The sequence below is a fragment of the Haliaeetus leucocephalus genome, unplaced genomic scaffold, assembly GCF_000737465.1.
Source record: "Haliaeetus leucocephalus isolate CR32 unplaced genomic scaffold, Haliaeetus_leucocephalus-4.0 Scaffold151, whole genome shotgun sequence".
Lineage (NCBI taxonomy): Eukaryota > Metazoa > Chordata > Aves > Accipitriformes > Accipitridae > Haliaeetus > Haliaeetus leucocephalus.
The window spans coordinates 13,879,885-13,891,728 of NW_010972587.1; the positions used below are offsets into that span (position 1 = coordinate 13,879,885).

General features: G+C 36.2%; 1 protein-coding gene across 1 annotated transcript in view; it reads left to right on the plus strand.

Annotated features, from left to right (window-relative positions):
* Positions 1–11,844, plus strand: part of CFAP54 (cilia and flagella associated 54) — a 117,873-nt gene that overhangs the window by 85,410 nt on the left and 20,619 nt on the right. The window contains exons 41-49 of the mRNA XM_010561983.1: positions 340–442; positions 1,889–2,027; positions 2,978–3,135; positions 3,333–3,518; positions 4,252–4,378; positions 5,815–5,970; positions 7,100–7,208; positions 9,725–9,830; positions 10,598–10,690. Of these exons, the coding sequence (XP_010560285.1) occupies positions 340–442; positions 1,889–2,027; positions 2,978–3,135; positions 3,333–3,518; positions 4,252–4,378; positions 5,815–5,970; positions 7,100–7,208; positions 9,725–9,830; positions 10,598–10,690 (1,177 nt within the window). The remainder of the gene's footprint in view (positions 1–339; positions 443–1,888; positions 2,028–2,977; positions 3,136–3,332; positions 3,519–4,251; positions 4,379–5,814; positions 5,971–7,099; positions 7,209–9,724; positions 9,831–10,597; positions 10,691–11,844) is intronic.

The following is an 11,844-nucleotide window of genomic DNA, read 5'->3' on the forward strand; positions in this document are numbered from 1 at the left end:
AAAAGCCCATCCCTGAAGACAGATATGTGTAACTGAAGCTTATACTGGAGTTCTGTTTTGATTGTTCCAACAGATTTATCTTGGTTTATCCATTATTATTGGGGTACGTCTGTTACTGGCAAAACTTTTTCTGTTACTGCTGTTTTCTCACTTTCATACTGCAGTGCCTACAAATTACAGAATATAATCCAAGTGCAATTTTTTTGTTCTACTGAAGCAAAAATTGATAACTGCTGACAGACATCTCTGACATAATCAGAAATGAAGTAACCATCATAATAAAAGCATAAAATGGCAAATATCATTAGTATTTTTTAATAACATTGTTCTGTATCACAGTGTTGCTTTGGCTTTCTCTGCAATTCGACTTCTCCAAAATGCAGAAATTTTTAGGATGGAAGTGACACATTTTCAAGAAGAAAAGGATGAAAGGGAGTGTTTGGTATGTGTGGATATTTGTTTTAAACTACTATTGCTTAGTATATGAAGTCTTGTATTGAGTGATTTTCAGAATACTAGAACATAGCAGTCATCTGTACTATGTGGTTACCATTAACCTGGGGAGAAAGTGATGTATGACATGCTTCAGATACCTGCTTGCCTATAGTGTATTCAATATGTCTATAATCATAATTTTAATTTGTACGTGGTTAGGAATTACAGTTTTTGTTTGTATACTCTCAAATGGCAGCATTGAAAATCTTTTGTTTAAAAACACCCAAACAAACAGAAAGTGAAAAAACGGGTATCAGGTGAAAATCTTGTATTATTCAGTTAAGGTATTTTAGGCTTTTTGATTGAAAACCTACTCAGAGTATCCTCTTTCAAAGAGCTAGACCAACCACTTCACGTCATTGCTGTGTTCCAAATTCAGCAAGATTTCAGCTGACTTCTGTTGTCTAACACATAGGGATACTGACCTATACTTTGGAAAGCCAATGTGCAAAACCTATTGGTAATACACACACACTCACTCTCGAGCGTGCAGTGAGTCAAACTGACTCACGTGGACAGAGCAATTGAGCAGTGAGGCCAGATTTGTAACACACATAACGAGACTGGACTTTTCTTGCGTGCAGTGTAATTATTCTCTGTCTTTGTTGCATATCAGGGTCTTCTGTCTTTCTGCACTTGCTCCTACATTTTCTTAGGACTGCCCTGTAGCCAGTAACTGAGTTAGGGCTATTTTTTTTGACTCATTTGCATCAATGCAAGTCACTCATTATGATTTTTTATATAACACAAGTGGTGCACTGTCCATTTATTTCTTGCTAGAACAAACTTTAGAATATAGACTATAGAATTTTAGTAGTAGAAAGACTGTTCATAATACGTGAAGATGGCACAGGGACTTGAGCTGAGGATTCTCCCAAACACTTCCAGTACTATATTACATTAATATTTGTTTCTAATCACCAGAAACACTAAAAAACTAGAAATCAAAAATGAAAAATTTCTTTCTAATCACTAGTGAGGTACCCAAACTTGATATTGATCCTGCTTTACAATTAGACTTTTATGTGCATTAGAGTTTTGTGTAATGTGCCTGTTTGAGGAATAAAATCCAAACTATTAGAATTACTCTCCATTGACGCATATAGTATATGGATATATTTATGGACTGTCCCATAAAAACTGGTTTAATTATAATTTGTTACAATTCTTTTTTTTTTCCTGCAGATTAGAAGTTAAATAATAATCAGCCTCCTGTTATTAAAAAAAAATGTATCTACCCTTCAAATAAACTTCTGGTTATAATTATGTTATTATTTGTAATATATTTGTATTAGTTTGATTTATTTTTAGACTGACACTGCTCTGTTGCTTTGTTTGTAATAAAGTAGTTGACTTGGAAAGTAAAATTTCTCTTGCTTTTGGAAATTATTAGGATGCGTATGTTGAAGATGTTCGACTGCCTCACAGTATAACAGCACAAGATCACATGAATGTACATCTGTGGCTAAGGTGTCGTACAATGTTAGTGACTGCGCTAGTAACACAGATACTTGGTGTTGGTGATATGGAAGGTATTACCCTTTTTTGGTTTAGACTTTTGGATTATAATGGGCAAGTGAGCCTATTCAGACACAATTCTTATTCATAAATAAAAAATAGTAACATTAGTTTGGGGGCTGTATTATCACTGAGCAATTATTTGTATTAAATTCATCCAATGCAATAAGGAAAATACATTCCTGAGTACAGTCTCTCCCTAGAGCATGTAAACACAAAGCATTATAATTATTTTCTTTTAATGATAATATCTTTTGATAAATCACTTGTGTGTGAAAAAGTTTCAAATGTTCTAATATAATTAAGTATGCCTGTTTGAAAAAAGTTGCTACATACTTCTAGTTTCAAAAGTCTCAAAAGTTTTTTTCACTTTTTATATCTCCAATAAGTGAAATGTTCCTATATATCCCCCCAAAATGGTCCAGATTCTTTTTTTTTAAAGAATTTAAGCGAGACTACAAAATACATTTATTGCAGTTTGATTGTGAATAAAATGTTTTTCATTCCTTAGTTCTATGAACTTGGTATAAACTCTGACACTCACTGAAGTATCAAAATCACAGTCTAAGTCTGTAGCCAAACTCTTATTTGAGCTCTTCTGAATAATTCCTGTGAAGGCTGTTACTATTTTGGGATGATAACTAAGATCAGATTTTTGAATATGTAGAATATGTTTTATGGGTGAGAATGACATCTGATCTACAAAATCTAATTATTTCTTCTGGTGGCTTACATATAAAAATGTATTTGCATGAACTTAAACCAAGTGCAGTGTAAAAACTAAGTAGTTTTTCTTTCTTTTTAAAGTGAATTTGGCACAGAATCGATGAAATGGTAAATGTAGAATCTATAATGTCAGATTTTCTGTAACTTTTTAGCGTGGAAGTGACTTCTTAAGAATGGTAGAAGATACCGTGAAGTCTTTTCTATTGTATTTTTACTATTATGTATTCCCTTCTTTTAGAAAGGGATGTGGCTGAACGCAGAAGTGTGATAAAAGAAGTAATACTAGAGGCAGAAGCCTTTGGTGACAGCGAGACTCAGGCTGAAATGATGGTGCAAGCTGCAATTCTTGACCTGCAAGAAAAACGTCCCGTGGCAGGCATTAAACTTCTATTGCAGGTTTGAGTACAAAGGAGAAACTGTTCGCTTTTCTTTGACGCATTTTTCATGTGGTCAGAACAGCTGATGCCAGCATTAAATAAGCTTGAAATAGTGCCTCTAAAATAGATTTTTTTTTTCACTTTGTGTGATTTGTCCTCATAAATAGACAGCAAAAGTTGTAACTACTTTGGTTTATGTTGTCTATGTCCAAACAGAATACCATCAGTTTACTCCAAGAGGATACATTTATTTCCCCTCCAGCTTCTTTGACTCTTGTGAAAAGTATCCTTCTGCTGGCAGACATACTAACACTGCAAACAGGAGAGGATACAGAACGTTGCTCTTCTACAGCGGAACCATTAAACTTACTAATTTTGGCACATGAGCTTACCATTAAAGCAGTGAGTATATGTTGGTGATTTACACAGCATTTGCAAATCCTTTCAATTATCTTAACTATCTATTCCGGAAGCTATTGTAACAATTTATTAAAAAGGGCTATTCCTATTAACTGATCACTTCAGTTTTCCCTAGATCACATGGTGTAAAGAATAATTCATCTTGCCAGACTTGTTTATGCATATTCATCATGCATACTCATGTATGTAGTCCGGTATTTTCATACAATTTAAAAATAATGAATAGTTGCAAAATGTACAACCATATGTGAAAACTGAAGTAGGAATTTTGACTTTACAGCATGTCCCGATCGCCTTATTTCCACGAATGAAAAGTTTGACTGGTCCACACATGTTATTTTCTTTTTCTTTTCTGGCCTTTGTTGGATGTCACATTTCTTTGTAGAAATGACAGTTTCTTTCTAGGGCTTGGGTTACTTGGGAGATCTATTTCTTAAAGACTGATTCGAGGGAGCTTGCTTTTAGAAACCAAAGCCTAACATTAATAAATTTGATCAAGAGTTCATTGAAATTGTTCGTTTGCTACCAAACTCCTCTCCAAAGAAGACAAGTACAAACTGAAGTAAAGGAGTTCAGGAGCATCAAGCCCTTTTCTAGTGCTCTTTTACAAGACACATTTGAGTTCCAGGCTTTTGCTATACGTAACTTACTTTTTCAAATTGCTGTTTAATTTGCTGTCTGCAACTTGATTTTACAAAGCTTACTCTTTTCATAGATTTTTGTTTGTGGAGAACCCATTGAACGGCAAATAGAAGACAGTACATTGACTTGCCTGGTCCTACCTACAAAAAATATCTACTTGCCACATATCAACTTGCTAGCCCAAGTCAAAATGAGAATTGGTAAGAAAAATGCAAGTCATTATTATTTTTAATTTTTCATTAATTTTCATTCATATTTCATGCAACAGCAGATAAACTGATGCATCAGAAGTGAATGTAGTAAATCAATTGTTTTCATTATACAAATAAAATACTTGGAAAACCAATAGTAGATGCCTGTTTGGCTCCATGCAATGTGTGTAAGCAAGGTACAATTCTTATGGGAACTGCGATCAGCGAAGGCTTAAATATTAATGTTATAGCTTGATGAAACTAATGGGAACTTCAGGTTTTTTTAAGTGGTAGTTAACAATCTTTTCCAACTTCTGTACAAAGCATTCATTCTGTGAAAACTTCGTGTATATGTTCCATCTCTCTGGAAGCAGTTATCTGGGAACTAACTAAGGTATCAAATCATATGGAATAATAGTGATAGTTTTCTATCCCAATAAAATACATAGTGTCTGTTATTGTTGTCACCCTTTAATTGAACAACTTTTCTTGGTAACTTTTCTTTATATAGAAACTTGGAAATATGCTGAATAGTAACAAAAGATAACCTTTAAGATTTGTCAGACTTGTTGCTGTATAGCAAATATAGGGAGAGGGATATTGTCTCCATGTTCCTTCTGCTAAGCTTAATTTGGTGTATATCAGATTTATAATGGACTAGAATATCTAGAAATCACTTACTGCACTTTGGTTCGCATTGTGGAGCAGCCTCAGAGTGTTCTAGATTCTTTTTCAGGAAGATATGCTCCAGGAGCATATCGGTGCATCCCAACCACTACTTTGTATTCAGCCCTTAGGACTAGAATAGCGGTAGTCCGAAGTAAACACTCTGAAATGCATCTTCTGTTGCTGTCAGGCCTTTAACACCAGCTGGTTTGCTCTAGAGATCCACTCTTATTGTGCTTTTTACTGCTTGTCAGTGCAGGCATAGCCAGACTAACTCATACTAATGGCCACGCTTGACCAGTTCCTGTTTCTGAATCCACATTTTTAGGAAGAGCCTATGAATACAGATGGATATTGGGGAGTACAGTTTAAGAGGTATGCAATACGTCAAAGAAGCCTTTAGCACTGGTTAGTACAAAAGGCATTTGGGAATTTGGAAATCCTCAGAGAGGTTTGTTTTGCTTACAACTGCCAGGTGAAATAAAGTTATGAAATGCCTTACTTCTAGTCTTTCCAGCTAGTTTGTGAAAGGGTTGATTTGTGTAGCCTGAGCTGCTTCTGGATGGCCTAGGTAAACCTCAATGGCATCATAAAGTAGTGAAACAACATTATAATTCTGTATTTATATCCATTAATCACTTGGATTTTTGAGAATTGGATTGTAACAGTAGATATGTAATAGCATTTATCTAAGGAAGTTCCTTCTTTTTGCATAAATTGGTTTTCTATTATATAATTTACTAAAACGGTCTTTTTTTTTTCTTTTTTTTCCCTCTTAGGACTCACATTAGCTGAAAAAGTAGCTTGTACACCTGCAAGAGGAGATCCACTGCAATGGCTACGTGCTGTCAAACATTTAGAATCAGCATTGGAGCTTTGCAGAGCATCTGCAACAAAAAAATTAGATATGGAAGCTGAACTTCTTTTTCAGATAGGTAAATAAAACCCAGTTTGTACATCATGCTTGCCTTCCTAGGCAGTGTTATGCATGTGGCCTCTCTTAAAATGGAGACATTTCACTGTAAATATAGAACAGCTTTGGATATTTCTCACCCTGTCTAGCTGCAGGACTCTCTCTGTATGTTATCAGGGATCAAAGGGTGTAGCCAATGAGATTAAGGACACTGTAGAAAGCTAATCAGCTTCTTTGCATCAGTCTGAACTAAAGAAGATGAAAGGCTCAAAGTATTTCTAAATGATTTAACAAAGCTAATGAATTACACATTGTTCGCATGCATTTGGATTTTAGTGGCATTATGTTTTGCACCAGGAGGTGTTGGTTTGTTAGGATTCCAGCCAGAAAGACACTCAAGACTCTGTAAAGTATCTCTTAAAATGCCATTTATTGGAGTTAACACTGCAACAGTTACGAAGAAAAAGAGGATAGTGTAAATAATCTTATGTCCCTACAGATGCTGAGAACTCCAAGTTGTGCAGTATTGAACGTGCTTCCAATAGGGGAATAGCACAACATGCAGATCCTGGCTGTGGAAAGGTTGCCTCATTTTGGTCTTTTGAGCTGTTAGAGGATTTTCTTAAAAGAAAACAATTGTATTCATCATTTCTACTGTCAAATAAAAAGCATATTCGCATACGAACTTCTTGCTGCACTTTCACAGAAAGGGCAGGCGGTGGAATCACTGGTACTGAGAAGATGGTGCCAGCAGGCTCTTGTGTTACAGCTGGCTGGCAACATTGATCCTGCGGGTAAAGGATGCGCGCAGCACAACACAGGCCCGACGGCCACGCTGTATGGGCGGCATGGCACAGCGCTGTGCCTGTGCATTAACTCCTCCGTGTACAACGGTCTTCTAGTTAGGATCACTACATGTTTGGAGTCATTATGATTCCAAAGTTTGATTATTTTAGCTACTCTGGGAAGTGATTTGTTATACAAGCATTGTGCATTACATTTTAAACAAACTGGAAAAGATTTTGCTTATCAGGAAGAGAATAGGTAATGCACTATGTTGTTCAATTTCCCTGGAGGGAAAAACAGGTTGGGTTTTACAGAAAAAAAAAAAAAAAAATCTTGCAAATCTACTTTCTATATTTCTTTCTTAGGTAAGGTGGAACGCCAGATAACTGAAACAGGCAATAACAGGTCATCTCGAGCTGTTGAAACCCTGTTGGAAGCTATAAAACTCAGCCAGCAACATGATCAAAAACTTGAGTAAGAAACTAGCTATATAACTTCCAAAAGAATTTTAATCACACATGAATATAGTGTTTTGACAGTTTTCTGAGATTTGGTGTGGGACTTCTATTATGAAGTATCTTTTATGTTTTGGAGAGTTTTCTGTTGCAGTATAGAAGAGCTACTGTATATTTATTCCCTTACTTAAAACAAATGCTGAGAACATTATTTAAAAGCATATTTTAGAGCATACAAAGTTACAGATTTCTCTTCTATTTCCAAATTTGTACCCTCTCTGTCAAAACCAGGAACAGGGCTATCAATTAAACTGGGGTTTTATTCATATTTCAGAAGATGAGCTGTGGTCTGCCCCCTTCCAGATAATTGAAATCCAGCTTGAAAAGGTTAGCAGCCAGAAACAGTCAGAAGAAAGAGGCAGAAGGAGTATAGGAAATGTGTTTGTAACAGATATCAGGACAGTGACTTTGGCATTAGTTATCAGCATAGAAGATGCCTGAAGAGCTGAGCCAAGCCAGCCAATAAATTCTGTCAAGCAGCTCTGATCCATTGGACTTTAGTTTTTTTTTAGTTTCTTGACCAGTCTTAATGAATAATGTGCCACGTCTGGTTACAGACAGTGTAAAGGCAGCAATTTACCTTGCTTGTTTGGGTATTCTGTTACTTAAGTTAATGAACCAGAACTCTGAACGTAGAAGCAGCAGCATAGTAATAAACCTCTACAGGCAGTCAGCATGATGGAAGATAGTACAGAAATGGACTGTGGTGATGTTTTGCAAGTTTAATTTGCTACACTCTTATTTAATTTACTACCCTCTTTCTGAAAGAATGTACAGCAACATTGATGGACCTTGGCTTTCTTATTTTAGAGAACTAAGCATCCCAATCACCTTTATATAAGCCCGCTGATATCTATGGGATTGTTTAATTAAAGTTGTTTCTTGATATCTCAAAACCTTTTTTTGCTAGCAAGACTAGAAAGTTAACTAAATTGTCACCAACTAAGTGTAGAACTTGCCATCTTCCCACTTAGCTTGCCCTATCTTGAACTGTACAGCACTCTGCTTTTGTATTTTGCTTTGCACAAATCATACCAAAGCTGGAGTTTATTGTACTACATAAACACCTAACCCTGTGCAATATGACTCTGGCCAGAACAGTAACTATGTGAGCAGGAGTTTGTTGCTATGCTTAGGAAAGCTAATTCATAGGTGAGACCTGGAGAGCTCTACAGAGCCAGGAGGAACCTGCATAAAAAGACTGTTCTAAACCTACAGGGAATAGAAATGCTGGAGAAGTTCTCCAGATACAGTGATTTTTAGCAGGTTGAGGGAAGTAATTCTGCCCCTATGCTCTGCTCTGGTGAGACCCCACCTGCAGTTCTGCTTTCTGCTCTGGGGTCCTCAGCACAGGAGAGACAGGGACCTGTTGGAGCGGGTCCGGAGGAGGGACACGAAAATATTCCAAGAGATGGAGCACCTCTCCTGTGAGGACAGGCTGAGAGAGTTGGGGTTGTTCAGCCTGGAGGAGAGAAGGCTCCAGGGAGACCTTGTAGCAGACTTTCAGTACTTAAAGGTGGCTTACAAGAAAGGTGGGGACAGACTTTTTAATAGGGCTTGTAGCGACAGGACAAGGGGTAATAGTTTTAAAGTAAAAGAGGGTAGATTCAGACTAGATATAAGGAAGAAATCTTTTTACTACAAATCTACAATTTGTAGATGCCCTAACCCTGGAAACGCTCAAGGTCAGGCTGGACAGGGCTCTGAGCAACCTGATCGAGTTGAAGATGTCACTGCTCACTGCAGGGGAGTTGGACTAGGTGACCTTTAAAGGTCCCTTCCAACCCAACCCATTCTATGATTCTATGATTTTTGCCTGGTTTATAATACTACTATACTACTGTAAAAATAACTGAAAGGAGAAGGAAGTATAGGAGGAGAATGGGAATTGGTGAGCATAGTCTGTCTGAAGATGTAGAGTGTTCTGGTACAGAATTCAGAACTGAGAAGGTTCCTCAGCTGAGCCCAATGAAGAAACGAGAGACTGTTTTCGTCACTGTGGGTACTTGCGCTGATTCTTGGAAGAGTTTGACTGAAGACTCATACCCAAATTCAGCCAGCCATGTTTCAGGGAAACCAGGACAATGAATGCCTTAACTTGAGAAAGGAAGAGGAACCCATACAGGTTCTGTACAGAAGGATCACTTCCCTTACAGAATTACAGTTTTCTTACTAGATGTTTGCATTTATTTATTTATGGAATATTTGTAACATAATGCAAATTGTATTTGACATACTCTTAAATCAGTGTGTTATTTCTTACACATACCATAGGGATGTTTTAGACACAGTAAGACTTTAAAACAGGATCACATGGCTTTCTGAAAGAAGGTACACTTTAAGTAGATGATGGGGGCTGGATGAATGATTTATTTGGTGAGGCTGTCTGTCTAGTCTTACGCAGGAGTCGGATTGTATCATTGGAATGCTTACTTTGATAGTAACATTGATTGATCTGTGTGTTGTTTCTTACAGGTTAATAAGAAGATCATACCTTGAAATAGCACTTTTATATTTGCATTTTGCCACAAATAATGAGGATGTGTCACAGCCAGATAAGATGGTGCCTTCCAAATCAAACGTATGTTTTCTATCTTTTGGGTAGTGGCCTCTTCAAAGCAGGAAATATATTTCTGTTAGAACATTGTGCACCTTGCCAGACTATTACTTACAGTGCCTTATAAATCATACTGATACTGAAAATCCTACTAGAAAAATCACACAAAGAAATCATAGAGTACAGCAGTAGAATTTTATCTTGTTTGATGCTATTTTTCATGTTTATTGCATTGAATGATAACATTTAAAATATTTTTCTGTATAAAATAGGAAGAAACAGAACCAACAGTGTTTTCATTTCTGATTATGTACTGATTAATTTGTACCTTGCAAAGAAAACATAACATTCACTCCTGTTTTTTAAGTGCTAATATTTATACTTTAACAAATTTCAATTTTTCAGTAGAAATATGAGTGACAGCATGAGAAATATAAAAGGCTTTAACCATGTTAAAGTGGCTGAAAGCCATAGATTCGAAGTATAATGTGTAACATAAGAGAAAGGAGGTAATTAAGATTCCAGAAAATGGACAATTATAGCAAAACTATACAATAGTGACCGTAGTATGAGCTGATCTGAGAAAATTTTTATAGGAGCAGCCAGTTATTATGGTCTGGATAGTTTTTTCAATTTTAGCAATTAATCCATGGATTTACAATCAATGCTGATTTTTACAACTTGCAAATAAAACAATAATTCTGTAAGTAGGAGGGCTTTTTTCTATATTTAAAGTATATTTCACCATAATATATTTGGAATCCTAATTATGAACTGGTGTATAATTTTAGAACTCTTCTGGAGAGCTCTCTTCTCCTGAGGAGGCTCTGAAATCAGAAGGCTACAAAGTACAGTCCTGGATTGCAGTAAGAGCAGCTACACAGGTTGGTGCAATATTCTGAAGAAGTAATTTTGGGTTTTTTTTAATTTCATCTTATGCTACTTACACATGCAAACAAGACAAGAATTAAGGTTTCCTGAAATTTCTAGCATGGGTCTCATTTGAGGAAATGAAAATTACACTGTCTGAGTAGTGCATTTAATCTCTCTTGGACAGATCTGACTCTGTTTACCTCAACTTTGATTCAGTGCAAATAAAACAGCACACTGCCTGATATGTGTGCGCATGTATTTGACATGTGGGTAGACATCAGTGGCATCCAGGCGAGGATATCTGATTTGAAATCACTATGTGGTAATTAAGCTGTCAGCAGTAATGATTTATTTAAGTATAGTATGTACCATATGTCAGAGAGAAATAGAATATTTTCCTGACTTTAAAAAATATGGTATGTTGAGTAATTAATTTTTTGTCATCATCTTGGTAATCTCAGATTTTAAAATCTATGTAAATATTGTAGTGAACTGGTTCTGAATAAAATAAATATTATTTTTAGGTCAGTGAAGCTGTGCTTGCTTCTCAGCTATTAATTGGAATGAAGAGTGTTAAAGAACACAGCATGAAGGACGCAGTGCAACAGAAAATCCCAGAATTTGCTTCCATGGATCTTCTTACTTCATACAGAGATTTCTTACCTGGTATTCCTTTATGCCTAGTAATATTAGAACATTAAATAACTAATAAACTATATATGCCATGTAATCTAGTACCTAATTTTCATTTATGAAAAATTACAAGTCAAATTTGCAAAGTAAAAGCAAAATCCTCATCCTGCATAGCAGCACAAAATATTGAGTAGAGTAATGGGTCTTTAAATATCAGCCTGTGCATGTGTTCAACAGGTTAAGAAAAATTGCATTGTTTGCATACTGTGGCTCAGAAAGACAGAGTGCACATACTGCCATACTTTTATTAAAACAGATGGACCTTTGTCACAGGACTTCCCCAGACTGCTAGAATAAGTCTTGGCCCCCCTGTCAGTCATCACTGCTTTTTTTTTTCAAACACTGATTTAGAACAGATTTTTTCCCCTAGGTATATTAGCTTTCCCTTGGAGATTTTCAGTTTTAATTTTGATTTTGCAAAGACATGTTGGTGTTGAATAGCTTGTCTCTCCCTGCTTCCCTGCCCCCCCCC